The sequence below is a fragment of the Petaurus breviceps genome, unplaced genomic scaffold, assembly GCF_028583685.1.
Source record: "Petaurus breviceps papuanus isolate PSGF00001 unplaced genomic scaffold, PetGlider_PUasm1.0 90721, whole genome shotgun sequence".
Lineage (NCBI taxonomy): Eukaryota > Metazoa > Chordata > Mammalia > Diprotodontia > Petauridae > Petaurus > Petaurus breviceps.
In genome coordinates, this window is record NW_027187322.1 from 4,038,689 (window position 1) to 4,054,264 (window position 15,576).

At 47.9% G+C, this 15,576-nt stretch overlaps 1 protein-coding gene across 1 annotated transcript in view; it reads right to left on the reverse strand.

Annotated features, from left to right (window-relative positions):
• Positions 1–15,263: 15,263 nt before the first annotated feature.
• The window catches only part of POLD4 (DNA polymerase delta 4, accessory subunit), a 2,094-nt gene continuing 1,781 nt past the window's right edge, over positions 15,264–15,576 (reverse strand). The window contains exon 4 of the mRNA XM_069066482.1: positions 15,264–15,576. This exon is cut by the window's right edge and continues 226 nt beyond it. Within this exon, the coding sequence (XP_068922583.1) occupies positions 15,482–15,576 (95 nt within the window). The 3' untranslated portion in view covers positions 15,264–15,481.

Below are 15,576 nucleotides of genomic sequence, written 5' to 3' on the forward strand. Positions count from 1 at the left end.
GGCGCAGTGAGTAAGAGCGTCAGCCCAGGCGTCGGGAGACTCGGGATCAGTTCCAGACTCAGATACTCAGCACCCACACAAAAATAACTGGCCGTGTAACCTTGAGCAAGTTACTTAACCCCAATTGCTTAAAAAAATCTTTTTTGCTTTTATCCTCTGTTACCTTCCTTTATTTACATCTTCCATGGTTGTATTTTTTTTTTAATCTAAGCTGGTGGTAGAATCATCTGTAAAGTACTGTCTTTCTCTTCTAGGGGTGGGGAACCTGTGACCTCGAGGCCACAGGTGAAAGTTTCTTCTCCTCCCTGGGCTGACTTCTCCTGTAGAATTTGAGTCAATGGAAACTGACTTTTCCTTTCTCTGAACCCTCTGAAATCTCCTCCCCCCATATTTAGGACATATATCAGATTCTGCCCAGCCTCCTTGTCCTTCTCTGTCAGAAACTCCAAGGAGCAGTCCTTCCCTTTCATGGTCCCTATTATCTCTGCTCCTCTTTGTTAGGGGGAATGAGATCCAGAGTAGAATTCTTTCTTGTTGGCTCTTATGCCTTCTGAATTAGGGCAGGTAAGGAAAGGACATGATCTCCCTCTGATTTTGGTGGAGAGCTCAAAGCAGGTGCACCGATGATGGAAGTTCCCTTTTGCTACTGTTTCCTAGCTCTGGGCCAGGCTTGTGATGGTTCTTAAACTTCGCCTCTCTTTCCTGCTTCTGTCCAAATGGTCTGTGGGATTTTCTGATGACAGCTTCATGACTGTTTGGGCCTCTCTCAATCTTCTCTTGAATCTTGTCCCCTGTTCTGTGCTCCCCCTTCTCTGCTTCCTGGATTTTCTCATGAATGACAGAATGAACAAATGAATAACAAGGCATTTTTATGTGCTTGCTGTGCTCACATGAGACTCTGCTTTATATAAAGTGCTAGTCTTTCCCCACTTTTTTTTTTAAAAACAGGGATACTTTCATTTCTCTTGTGAGGACATCCAGGAACAAGAAGGAACAGTCATCTGTTCCCTGTGCAAAGGGGAAGTCAAGACCCAGCTTCCTGGAGACTAGGTCTTGGCACTGTTCCAGCCTGGGGCATTTTGCATCCTGAATAACGTGTTAGAAGAGGATTGTAAACTGGGAGACAAATCGAGGGTGCGGCTTTTGTCTGTAGTAGGCTCCACACAACTCCAGGATGCTTTGGCTGCCCTTTGGAACAAGACCAGCACCTTAGATTGACTGAGAGGTTTACAAAGTGTATTTGTTGAGGAAATGAGTGGCTCAAAGTAATCATTATGCCCTTCCCTGGTACTCACCCTGGATGTTATCCTTACCTCCCCCTGCCCCCCAGCCTCCAGATCTCCTCCCTCAGTGACAGAGACCTCATTTCTGCTCACACAGCCAGTGAGTCCTCTCGCTCAGGCCGGTAGCACCTCTCCCCTGGACCATTACCATGTTCCTCCCTTCAATCCTCCACACAGCAACCAAAGAACCTGCCACTCCTCTACTCAGTAAGTTTCCATGACTCCCTAGTACTTCTAGAATAGAGCTCCTCTGTTTGGCTTTTAAAGCACTTCACAACCTGGCCACATCCCACCGTTCCATTCTAAACATACATTGTGCCTCTCCATGCAGCCTCCCAGCCAGCAAAACTGCTCTGGCTCTTTCTCACACACAGTTCTCCATCTCCCATCTCCAGGCATCACCCCTATGTCTTGGAACAAGACTCCCCCTTCTCCATGAAACGTCCTGATTTCCACATCTACCTCCACTGTACAAAGCAGATACAAGGTATCTGATGGGGTAGCCTTGGAGGTGACTTTGTATCTGCTTTGTATGGATGTTGTACATATCCACGGAGGGATGGATACTGTATATACCCGTGGAAAGACACTAAACAGACCCATAGGAAGGATGGATACTGTATTGTAGTGCCATACACAGAAGCTTTCCAGAACTGCTACTGTGAACAGCTTTTTTTAAGGTTGTGATTACTCAGTATAGTGATCACTCTATTCCATAACAAAAGCAAAACATCCATGGAAAATCAAGGTACAGCATAATTCAAAATACAGCATTTGCCATATTGCAACTTATCACAGAACATCACAATATAATATTCACAACATAGTCTCAGAGTAAAATAGTCACTCTTAAGTTAACTCAATCAGTCACTTATCAGTAACAATAGTCAAAGTACTCAAAGTATAATCAGTCACTTATTCAGTAAAGTCTACTAAGTATCATACACAAAACCCTCCACCCCTTAGGTCACTAGTAAACTGTAATTCCATAATTACTCAGTACCCAAGGCGAGGTCTTTTTATCTTGACTTGGGGCCTGTTCTCAGATTCCTTGGATCCCCTTCCATGGTCCCAGATTCTACCTGGATTCACCAGACTGTCACCTGGGTTCAATGGCAGACAGCTCCCAGTTCTTTGTCCAGCTCTCTGGGCAGGTCCTGCTCCACACTGGCATTCACAAGGTCAGGTCCATGTCAGATCCTTCACCATTTCTGCTCCAGGGAATTCAAGGCTCAACCAAGCCGAAAACAAAGTCTCAGCATCCCAGCCATGCTTCAGTCACCTGGGCTCCTGGCTCCTGGGCTCTGGGGCTCCTGGCTCCTGGGCTCCTGGCTCCAGCTCCTGGCTCTGGACTCCTGGCTCTGGGCTCCTGTTCAGAAGCTCCATCACCACCACAAGTTCTCAAGACTCAGTTCTCCATTCTTCTGTAGCTGTTCTGCCAACAGATCTCTGTCTCAAGGAAATTCTGACTGTGCCTCTCTGGGGCTTTTCTTACATACACAGTATTACCTACTTTCTTCAACCAACCCCTTCCTGTTACACCAGTTAATAGGAGACAGGGGTTCATACCTTCTGTTCCCCCAATCAGACGCTTGATCAGTTACTAAGTGTTAAGTACCTGCTACTTTTGCCAACACAAAAGGAATCTTCAAATTCAAAATTACATTACCATTACATGTATATACCCATGGAAAGATACTAAATATACCCATGGATGGATGGATACTGTATATACCCATGGGGATACTAAATATATATACCCACAGGGATAGCAAATGTGCCCACAGATGGAGGTTGTTTCTCCCCTCACCCTGCTGTAAACTCCTCGAAGACATATTTGGGTATTCACATCACCTAGCACCATGCCACACACATAATAAGCACTTTGCAGATGGTTTTTAATTGAATTTTAGATCAGCTCATCTATGGTGGGTTTGCTGTTCCTCCAAAGGTACAGATCCCAACCCATCCATGCCTGCCCAACCCACGTACCTCCCGTCCATGACTTCCCATGGGTGGCCATGCTGGGTACCTTTCCTTGACATCATGAGGGTGACAGGGCAGAACTTTGGCTGTCCACCAATCATCTTTTGCTCTCACCAGGTGACCAGCCCATATTCTCTTTCTGTCATATAGTTCCTCAGTGACATTCTGCCTGTCTCTTCTTTGGAGTTCCCCATTAATATATACAAAATTTCCACAAGGTAGTTAGGGAGAGCTTTCATTATAAATAACTGTACGCTTAGCACTGTGCCAAATGTTACTGAAGATACAGAGAAGACTTGGACATCACTGCTTTCCCTGTGGAGACCCTGCAGGATTAAGGGGAAAGGAAGCCAATGAAAAACATTCCACAGTGGATGCCCGCCAGCTGGGAAATGGCCTTATAACGTGCCAAGTATTGGCGCATTGTACTGCAGAGAAAATGAACAGGAGGAACTTAGGCACACGTGGGAAAACTGGCCTGAGCTGATGGAGTCAAGAAAATGGGCCCAAGGGAATGAGAGGCCGAGTCAGGAGGGCCATAAATGAGCACAATAGGTAAGGCAGCTGACCTCAGAATGTTACAGCTCTGGAGGACCTGCTTTGTGGCTCTGCTTGACTCCCCCATGACTTGCTTAGTTACAAAGGCACCTCCGGGGCTGGAGGGGCCCCTTGATGATGGATGGCTGTGGTGGAGAAAGAAGAACACAGAGGTTCCAGGAGGGAGGCTCGGGGGCATGACCAACTTCCAAATTTGCCGCCAGAGGGACAGTTTAGCAACATTCCTGGAGGGTAGCAAGGACCAGAAACCCTGGCAAGCTCAGCTCCCAGCAGCCTCTTTCCTTGGATCAGGCCTCCTCATGTTATCTGTCCCCAGGGAGCAAAGTCCCCATGGGGAGAGAGAGCCATCAAGGTGAGACCAGACTAGATGAAAGCTAAGTCTTCACCCCCCACTTTCACCTTTTCACAGTTACAAGACAGGCAAAGTTTGCTGTGAGCTAGGTAGAAGATTATTACCTTCGTTCTGAAGAGGAGGAAATTGAGGTTCAGGGCAGTGGAGACTTTGCCAGTGGTCACACAGCTCCTGAGTGTCAGCCGGAGCTCCATCTAAGGTCTTATGCCCCCCCCATCCATCATGTAACTGTGGAGCTTGTGGCCTGTGTCTTCAGCCTTTCCAGAAGTGAATGCCGGCAATGTGTCAGTTTGTCACCTTGACAGGTCCATCCAGGGTGTATTCCAAGTACAGTCTCTGGCTTGGAGGGTGAGAGGAGCCTCAGACAGGACTGTATAGGAAGGGCAGGGCCCTCCTCCTTGGAGGAGGCCATCCTAGAGGATTTCCTGCCTCTTGCAAACCCATCTCAGGCAAGCATCTTGTGGCCAGCAATGTCCTGCCACAGCCACTGGTACCCCTAGCAACAGCTCCAGTAAGACTCTGAGGCAGGACCGAGGGGGCGACTGCGATGTTTCTGGGGTGTAGGTGAAAGAAGTTGTCTCTGGAGGCTGGGTTCACCCCTCTTATGGGATCTGCTTGCAGACAGCCTGGAAGGCAGAGAGCTGGGCCTGCCTGGCCTGGCCAGAACCCAGCCCTGCCACGCAGCACCTTAGTCTAGTACAGGGAGAGGGTGATTCCTCCTCTTTGCTTCTGGTTCCACCAAGGACTTGGAATCTTCCCTTCTACCATTGTGCCAGCTGCTCAGAGACTATGGAAGCCTGGCTGTCCCTCCTTTCCCACAGTCTGTGAAGCTGTTTCCCAGATGCAGATTTCCTTACCTTGTGCATAATCAGTCTTCCACCTACCCCATCTCCACCCCTTGGGATTCCTTTGCCCTCTGCCAACCTTCAGCCATTTCTTATGCCAGAATAGATATTTCAGGGGAGGGAGCTGTGTAATGTGGTATTCCTTAGGGTCAGTAGACAGATTACTGTGGAGAGTGGGCAGAGGTAGCCTGGTTGGTGGTGAAAGTTGACTCGTCTTCACCTCTAAGTGAACAAAATGGGTGTTGGCATGGAGTGTGGCCTACGTGGCATGGCCCAGCTTCAGCAAGAGCAGCCATGTGGGCAGGAGCTGGTACAGCAGCTGCCAGCTGAGGTGGAGGTGCTGTAGGCAGACATGGAGTGGGCACCGCCCCACCCCACCTGCCAGCCTGCCTCAACCTCACCCTCTGTTTCAGTCCCTGCTCAGTCATCTCTTCCATCCCCCCTCCCTCCCTCCAGGGAGTGGGTACCAGTGGTAGCTGCTGGCCTGTGATCATCATGGCCCCAGGTCAGGGCACACCCCCTGCCTGGGCCTGGGATTATCACAGCTGGGCCTACACCCCATAGGACTGAGGCGATAGGGCTTCCCCATACCTAAATATGAGGACAGACTCAGAGTGAAGGACTGAGAGATGGAAGGACTGGCAGAACTTGGAGATGGTCATACACCAGAGGAGAGAGGACAGTCTTTACTGAGCCCATTAAGAGACCTCCTGCCTGATGCCATGTTGGAATGTTCTGGTAAAGCCAGGACAGACATGTCATGATGAGAGGGAAGAAGAGGGCAGAATGGAGAGGACCCTGGACCTGCCTCAGAGCGGTGGGGTTCCCAGCCCAGCCCTGCCCCTGGCTAAGTCACTCCATGCTCTCCAGGCCTCAGAAAAGATCAAGTGCTTGGAAAATTAGTGTTGGGCAAGGTCCCTTCTACCTGCCCATGCTTTCCAGGTCCCTGGTCTGATTCTGAGCCAGAACAGTGGGGGGAGAAGAAGCCCAGCCCCACCAAAGGTGGTCACGGCCGCCATTGTCATTGTCGTCATTGTCATCACCAGGACGAGGGTTGGTGAGGGACCTTACAGGTATCTCATTTGAGCTACACTACAATCCTGGGGGGCAGGCGCTGTCAGCCCCACTTTACAGGTGAGGAAACTGAGGCAGGTAGTGGTGAAGTGACTTGTCAGGGTCCCCCAGCCAGTAAGTGTCTGAGGCCAGATCGTTGCATATTCACCCAAGGAAGTGGACAAAGGATTTTACATTTGTCTTCTTCAGTCCTCACAACGACCCTGTGAAGCTGAGTTGGCCCAAAGAGCCCACTGATAATATGTCTCTGATTCAGCCAATAGTTGGGTCGGGCCGAGCAGGGGCAGGAGAGGTGAGGAGGCTGGGAGCAATGGGGAGGAGGTCACTGCCAGGCCGGGCCCTCAGGGGAGGCTGTTGGGGCACCCCAAGGCCCAGGACCCGGTGCCTCCGAGGACATGAGAGAGCAGCCTCTGAGAGGGGTGTCCAGCCAGGAGGAGCCTGGGGAGCCCGGCCTGCTACCTGCTTCCCTGGGGAGCCAGGCCCACTGCTTTGCCTTGTTTAACTTAGTTTCCCAGTAGATTATTCCCTTAAGCCTTTAAGCCACTTGTGGGCTTGTCAAGAAGAAAGTAGGTGTTTCCCAGGCACCAGAATGTTGAGAGAGGTATAAAAATGTGAGAGCCCTTTGGAGGATAGTCTGGCGAGATGTGACACCTCCAGACTTCAAAGATCAGAGATTTCCTCGCCATGGACAGTCCCTCCACTGACCCAGGCCTCTATGCTCCATCACTTGTCTGTATTTCAGGGCAGTGGTTGAAAGATTCCTCACCCTTCATCCAGCCTGATGATAACTCTCTAGTCCTGGGAAAGCAGGCATACAGCCCATGCCTAAAGCTTGGCTTGTTAGGGATGTGCCATGAGGCCTTGGCACACCTCTGTGTCACCAGGAATCATTCAAGGAGGGTGTCAGGCAAGGACAGAATGAGAGGAGACTGCAAAATTGATAACACCCTTGGAGCCAGTAATTTCGGTGGCATCCCCTCAAATCAACCAACGAGTATCGAACAAGGGTAGCATTTACATATAGCACTTTAAGATTTTATAGACGCGGGGGCGAGTCAAGATGGTGGAGTAGAAACCGGACTTCTACAGGGCTATGGCTTCCACTTCCCCCAATTCATGTAAAAGGGGACTCTGAACAAACTTTGGAGCTACAGAACCCACAAAATGACACAGAGAAGCTAACCTCCTACTGAGGACAGGCTGGCAGGCCAGTAGGAATGAGCCAGCGCAACACTTTGGGGGCTGAGCCCAGTCCCACCCTGAGGTTTTAGCCCCAGGGCAGGCCAGACCAGCCGCTGGCTGGAGGGACTCCAGATCACCAGCAACTGTGGCTGTTTCCCGAATTATCAACACATAGATGCAAAGGACAAAGTGAGAGGTCACTGCAGTGTGGACTTTGGGATACAGTAGTTGGGAGAGCATTGTGTTTTCCCCCTGGGGTGAGAAGCCACCGAGGATCCCTGGCCATGCAGCTGTCCCCACGTGGCAGCTTCAGCTCCTGGCCTGCAGAATGTAGGGGGACCAAGCGACCAGTCTGAGGGGTGATCCCTCTTGCTTTAACCTGCTTGGATCTGGATTGTGGTCTAGGGTGGAGGTCCTGGGGTGTGTGACCAGCTTGCCAGAGTGTGTGGAGGCTTCAGAGAGGGCACCCAATAAATACCTCTGGCAGCTGCGAAAACCCCAGCGTTTGGAACGAAGCTCCCCTGTCTGGTGGCAGAGTCCTACTGTGGCAAAAAGCCCAAAAGTCAAGTAATTGAGTGGCAAAATGAGCAGGCAAAGGAAGCAAAGCAAACAGAAGAATCCAACATTAGATTCCTATTTTGGGGACAAAAAGGATCAAACCATGGAACAGGAGGAAGACAGTGAAGTCAGAACTCCTGCACCAAAAGCTTCAAAGAAAAATACGAGCTGGTTATAGGCCATAGAGGACCTTAAGAAGCAAATAAGAGAAGTGGAGGAAAATTTGGGAAGAGAAATGAGAATGATGCAAGAAAATTATGAAATGAGAGTCAACAGCCTGACTGAGGAAAATAACACCTTAAAAAACAGACTAACTCAAATGGCAAAAGAGGCTCAAAAAGGCAATGAGGAGAAGAATGCCCTAAAAATCCGAATTTGCCAGATGGAAAAAGAATCTCAAAAGCTCACTGAGGGGAATCATTCCTTCAGAATTAGATTGGAGCAAATGGAAGCTAATGACTTTGTGAGAACTCAAGATGCTGTTAAACAGATCCAAACAAATGAAAGAATAGAAGGCAATGTGAAATATCTCATTGAAAAAACCACAGCCCTAGAAAATAGATCCAGGAGAGATAATTTAAAAATTATTGGACTACCTGAAAGCCATGATCAAAGAAAGAACCTAGAAATCATCCTCCAAGAAATTCTCAAGGAAAGCTGCCTTGATGTTTTAGAACCAGAGGGCAAAGTAGAGGAAAGATTCCACCAATCACCTCCTAAAAAAGATCCCAAAAAGAAAACTCCTAGGAATATTATAGCCAGGTTCCGAAATTCCCTGATCAAGGAGAGAATATTACAAGTAGCCAGAAAGAAATAATTTGAATATTGAGGAAACACAACCAGGATAACCCAGGATCTGGCAGCTTCTACACTGAGGGATTGAAGGGCTTGGAATATGATATTCCGGAGGTCAAAGGAGCTGGGATTAAAACCAAGAATCACCTACCCAGCAAAACTGAGTATCATGTTTCAGGGGAAAATATGGTCATTCAGTGGAATAGAGGACTTTCAAATATTCTTGATGAAAAAAACAGAGTTGAATAGAAAATTTGACATTCAGATACAAGAAGCAAGAGAAGCTTGAGAAGGTAAACAGGGAAAAGAAATCATAAGGAACTTATCAAAGTTGAACTATTAACATTCCTACATGGAAAAACAATCATTGTAACTGATGAAATTTTTCTCAGTATGAAAATAGTTGAAGGAGGGTATATGGGCATATGAATACATATGTGAATGTGTGTATATATGTTTACAGGTATACATAGATAGAGGGTACAGGACCAATTTAACAGGAAAGGATGATACTTAAAAGGTGAAATTAAGAGGTGAGAGAGGAATATAATGAGAGGAGAAGGGGAGAAACAGAATGGGGTAAACTATCTCATATAGAAGAGGCAAGGGAAAATGGTTACAATGGAGGGAAAAAACAAGAAGGCAAAAAGGCAACACCTTATTCTCATGGAATTTGGCTCAGGGAGGGAATGATATACACTAAATAGGGTATCTCACCCTACAGGAGAGTAGGGGGGAAGGGGATGAGAGGGGGGATGATGGAAGGGAGGGCAGGCTGGGGGGGAGGGAAGTTGGAAGCACACACTTTTGAAAAGGGACGGGATCAAAGCAGAGAATAGAACAAGTGGGAGGTGGGATAGGAGGGAGGGAAATATAGTCAGTTTTTTACAATATATCTACTATGGTAATGTTTTGCATAGCTACACATATACAACCTATACTGAATTGCTTATCTTCCCAGTAAGGGTGGGTGACAAGTGAGGAAAGGAATGAACCTGGAATCCAAAGTTTCAAAATCAAATGTTTAAAAATATATAAATACTATTATTAATGCTATTTTACATGTAATTGGGAAATAAGATATACAGGCACTGGGGCATAGAGATCCACCATGTCCGGAAAAGTAGAAGGGGATGTGGGAGAAGATATGGGAGAGAGCAGATTGGAGGAGGGGATATCCTGTGGGACCGCTATTTTGGGGTGGTGGGTAGGGGAAAAATGGGGGAAAAAATTGTAACTCAAAATCTAGTGGAAATGAATGATGTAAACCAGAAGTTATAAAGCATTAAAAAAAAAAGATTTTACAGATGAGGAAACTGAGGCAGAAAGTGGCAAAGTGGTCAGAGCTTGTGACCAGACAGCTCATAAACAGGTTGGAGGGCCTGCTATGGGCGAGGCATCATGCTAGGAGCCCTCAGGGGGCTAACAGTCTACTGGAGGTAGCAACATGTCCATAAATTAGTGTATGATGCAGATCTGAGATAAATACAAGGCCAGTGTTTTTGAGGGTAGGCCCTTGCAGGAGGACCAGGAAAAAATGGCATTGGGGGTGAACTTTGATGGAAATGAGACTCCAAGGATGTCATTTTAAAAAAGTTTTACTGATAATTGGGGGGGGGGTTATGCTACTTTTATTCCTGCCCCCCTTTGCCCATGGACTCTCCCTTGTAACAAAGAAACCCAAGCAACCAGAGGAGGTTTAGTGAGGTATTCCCATGCCTGGGTCAGTACTGGATTAATGTCATTAATTAAGGTCATATTGGCCCAGGACATGGTAGTGCTGGGTCCTAGGAAGAGTGTCTGAGTAGTGACAAAAGACCTGGGAAGCAAGTTTGTGGCCTCTAGGGGATGTGCCTTCCCGCCTTGCTATCCTCATTTTCCTTGATATTTTTGAAGGATTCAACATTACTAGCAATCCTTGTGGAATGAATGGATAAGTGAATAAAAAATCATTTATTAAATATTTTTTATGTATGTTCCAAGTACTCTTGAAACTCCTCCATTGATCACCATGCCATGACCATATTCAGCTCAATCCGAACATTCATGAAGCACCTACTGCGTGCAAAGCACTGCTCTATCCTGGTTTCCCCATCACTTCATCCTCTTCTCTGTGACTTCTCTTCCTTCTATCACCTTGATCCCACAAATTCTCCAGGGCTTAGTCATGGCCCCTCTGCTCCTCTCTCTCCTCTTTCTTCCTGGGAGAGCTTAGAACACATTCATTCTCAAGTGTCAGCTATCACTTTTTTTGCACTTAACTTCCAAATTATATTCTAAGATCTCTTTTTGATTGAACTTTATACGATTATGTGTAAGGAAAGTTGTAGCTAGTCACAGGTGGTGGTTGGAATTAAAGAATGGCTCAGTGAATCAAAAATATCTTCTAAGACCTCAGGCCCTGATTTCCCATTGGCTCTTGGAGTTATTTTTATCATTCTGAAGTGCGTCAAAGGCAGGAGTATTACCAGAACAGAACAGACTGGTGCAAAGGACTTCCAGAGGTCCCATTTATTCAATGACCATTTTGGTCTTTGAATAAATGAATGAAAAAGAATTTCTTAACTATCTTCTATGAGCTGAGTGTTGGAGGTAAAGTGAGAAAGTAAGACAGGCTTTTCTCTCTTATACAAGAGTGCTCAGGCTCGAGTCAGCTGGAAAAGTCCAATGATAAGGTGCACTTGCAGAGCGGATGGCCATGCTGTTCTAAGTGTGCTTTACGTTGGTCTGAACCACTTGAGAATGCCAAGGCCTTTGTTGGCAGGGCCTTTCTTTTCCCATTTTTCTCCCTAGCACCTGTGGAGGTGATGCCCAAGCCTCTTCTCCATCTAGCATAATGGCTAAGTATGCCATGTTGGTCATGGTCAGGAAAGGGGGAAAGGGACCACTGTTCCTAGGGCTCTCGGGTTCAGGTGGTCAGCAGTTAATACTGGTAGTCGTGGGGATGGAGGAGGAAGGTGTCATAGAATTGAAGAGTCCTAGAATTGGAGGGTTGGAAGGGACCTCAATGGTCCTCTAGTTCAGCTCTATGAAAGAATCCTAGATAAGTGGTCACTCTGTCCCTCCTTGGAGGTCTCCACAAGTCAATATGTCCAGATCTCTCGTTGCATATTTGACTAAGTGACCAATTTGCCTTGATATTCTCTTCTTCCTCCAGACTCAGCCTCCCTAAGCACAGCCCATCATCTGCCCTTCTAAAGCCAGCTCCCCATGCCAGCTTTCCCATGTTCTGATTCCTCCTGTTCCCCTAAGTCTGAAGCCTAGGAGTCATGTCTGACTCCCTTGTCTCTGGCCTCTCGCTCCCAAAGTGCTGTTGACTCTTCTTTCATGGTGTTTCTCACATCCACTCATAATGGCCATTGACGTTACACTTGGGTTGGAAGAGTGAGAAAGGCATGACCCTCTGTGAGGGATGGGCAGCCATTCAATGCCAGCTAAGCACATGACATGGAGACCAAAAAAGCCAGTTCACTCTTAGCCTGTGGTGAGTTGGGGACTGCAGACTGGCAGACAGAGACTCCAGAGCATTTCACAATATTGAGAGCTAGAAGGAAGAAGACAAGCATTTACTGAGCACCTACTGTGTGCTGGGCATGGTTCCAGGTGCTGCACCAACACCATCTCAGATCCTCACAACAGCCCTGGGAGAGGGCGTGTTATCCTTTTACAGCTGAGGAAACAGAGGCAAGCAGAAGCAAAGTCACATGACTAGTGTCTGAGGTGGGATTGGAGCATAGGCAGGTCTTCCCAACCCCAGGCCCAGTTCACCTCACTGCCTCTGAAGACCACAGAGATCCTCTACTCCTGTACCCTCATTTTTTTTTTTTTTGCTTTTTGGAGGGGGGAGGGCAGAGCAATTGGGGTTAAGTGACCTGCCCAAGGTCACATGGCTAGTTTTCTGTTAAGTGTCTGAAGCTAGATTTGAACTCAGGTCCTCCTGACTCCAGGGCCAGTGCTCTATTCACTATGCCACCTAGCCACCCCATGTGCCCTCATTTTTTTTAGATCAGGAAAATGAGGCCCAGGAAAGTGAAGTCATTTCTCCAAGCCATCTGTCTCCCCTTTCCTGACCTCAACCACTGGCCTGCTTCCAACATGGCATCCTCAGTCATGATGTCAGATGGTGAGGGGCTTGGCCATCACCTCCACAGGTGTTGCAGCCTCAGTTACTGAAGAAGAGAAAACATTCAGAATGGGCCAGCAAAGACCTTGGCATTCCCAAATGGTTCAGTGTCAGAAACAGGAATGGTTTTATTAATGTCAACAACACTAAGGAAGGTTCCTGACCTTCTGCCCAATGAAATATTCACGAAACAACATTGGATTCCAATCTCACACTCCAGATACAGCACTTTTTCTAAATTGTGGCCATTTCGGCAAAAGGAACTCTTCTGGTCATATTCAGGGATGAGCCTCTTACTTGCAGGCAAGTTGTAATTGACGAATGTAAACCAAGGTCAACTGATAGCTCCGAAGGAACATTTCTTTCTTTCTTTTTAAAAGTTTTTTATTCATTTTGAACTTAAATACATAAAGACAAAAAAAGAACATCTCCATGTACACAGCACAGCCTAAAAAGAGGATTCACTATAAAGCCATAAACTTCCATTTTCCACTATTTAAAAAAGCTACACAGTAATGATATCAGTGGTCATTATATGGATATTATATGTTATATATTTATATTAATTAATATAATATATTAATCATGTGACATACATACAGTAAGTCCTGCTCAGCATTTTCAAAGCTCCTCTGTCCCCTTGGACGTTTCCTTCTATTCTCTGCTGTGTACTTTTTCTGTTTTTTCTTTCCACCCTAGAGATGGCTACCATTAGACACCACATAGGGATGTGCGGGTGTGTGTGTGTGTGTGTGTGTGTGTGTGTGTGTGTGTGTGTGTGCGCGCGCGTGTGTGTGCACGGAGGTGTGTCTGCATGTGGATGTGGGTGTGTGTGCGCGCGCGTGTGTGTGTGTGCGGGTGTGTGTGCGCAGAGGTGTGTGTGTGTGTGGGTGTGCGCGCGTGTGTGCGGGTGTGTGTGCACGGAGGTGTGTGTGCATGTGGATGTGGGTGTATGTACACCCATGCTACACATACTTTTCACTTCTTTGTTTGGAGGCAGACAGCATCTTCCTGCGTCCCCAAAGGAAGATTTCTGTAAAGTTGGGTATTAAGTACAGCTATCATGTAAAAACTTAACAACAATGAATGCCAAGTGATGCCATTTGACCCAGTGCCACCTCAGTTCCTTATTGAATGGCATTTTCCAGCCATTCAGTGCTCTCTTGGTGTATAGAAAAGCTCCCTGCTGCTGAGGGCTATCCCAGCGTGGGGAGAGCCGCCTGGAGTGGCAGTGGGCTCTCCCTCCTCAAGCAGACATGCTGTAGGGATGGCTTGCACTCTCTCCTCTCTCTCTTCCTTCCACCATCAGACAAACTTGAGTGTGTGTCAGGCAGTCTGGAGCCAAAGCTTCCTGACTCTGGGGCCCTTTGTTGCCTCTCATACCCAACACAGGCACTTAAAACGGCAGGTGAATTAAATAATTTAAGTAGCCTCTCTGGGCCTCAGTTTGCTCATCTGTGAGATGAACAGTACTAGCCCTTACATGATTTCTGTGACATCAGATGAAAAAAGGAGTTTCAAAGTTCTTTGAAAAGGTGTAAGAACTGTATGCAAATGCAAGAAGTGATTAATCCCTCTGCTGCTTTTCCTTTGCACCTCCTGACATTCTGACTCCCCTGGGGGGCACTGCTGACTCTCCTCTCCCTGGCATTCCATTCGGGAGTAGCCCCTGAAAACTCCAGCCCTACCCTACACACCCTGATCCTCCCCTCCCTGCCATTCTACCCCAATCTCCACTTCCTCCAAAAGCTGGAGATCTTAAGAGTCTTCAAAGAGATTTGGGGCTACCCAACAATGAGCCTCTGTCCCTAGGAGACTTCCTTCCCCCAAGAGACTGGATTAGGCCAGGACACTAGAGTTGTGTTAGAGACAAGGTGCTTGTCCAGGGAGGTAGTGCATTGGATGCCACCTGAGAGTCTAGGAAAGTAGAGGCTTACCCATTTCTTTATTTGGGGACTGGTCTCCCACCATCTTGCCCAAGCTTGAGGTATGGTGCACCAAAAAGAACCCACTGCTGAGAGCATGAAAACTGACCTGCTCCATTTGCTTCCGGGGGGGCCTGTTCCCAGGGGTTCACTGTATTGCAGCTGGCCTTAGAGCAGACACCTGATCTCTGGAGATCTGGGGGTCCTGCAGGCAGTGGCAGAGATTACAGGGGAGGATCACCAGCCCTGGCCAGGCCTGACCCACTGAGCAGGCAATTTGGGTGCACTGACAGTAGGCATTTGGGGAATAAAGGCATCTGAAGGAGCTGTAAAATACAACCAGGCTTCCATTAGCTCAGTGGAGAAGCCAGAGCTGCCAGAGGGCACCCAGAGCCAGTGTAGCTTGGGGGCTAAAGCTGGCGGTGTTCCAAGTGGCTTCCCCTTCTGAAGGTGGTGACAGGGGCGGCCAGAGCCAGAGGTGAGCATGGCTGGGCACCTAGAGGAGGCTGCTTATGAAGCACGCACTGCTCTTCAGGGCCTCAGGGCCCTTGTCCAGGAAGGAATCAATTAAGGAAAGCCAGCTGCCAGAGACGTTATCTTTTATTAGTATATCTCAGTGAAGCCCCACCCAGCTGGCAGGCTCAGCCCAGGATCTGCTTGGTAGGCACCCAGTGGGGGTCCCCCTTGGCCCTGTAGACTTCCTGTGGTCTACACTGGCCTTTTTCAGGGACCCAGGTCAGGGATGGATGTGCCAGATGTCAAGAGATACAGGGACTAGTTTTCCTTGGGGGCCAGGCAGACTAGCTGCTGGCCAGCCTTAGCTGGGTGGCTGAGCTCGCTTGCTTGTAGAGGTCAGTGTGGCTGCTGGCAGGTCCAAGGAGTCCCCCCCCCCCCC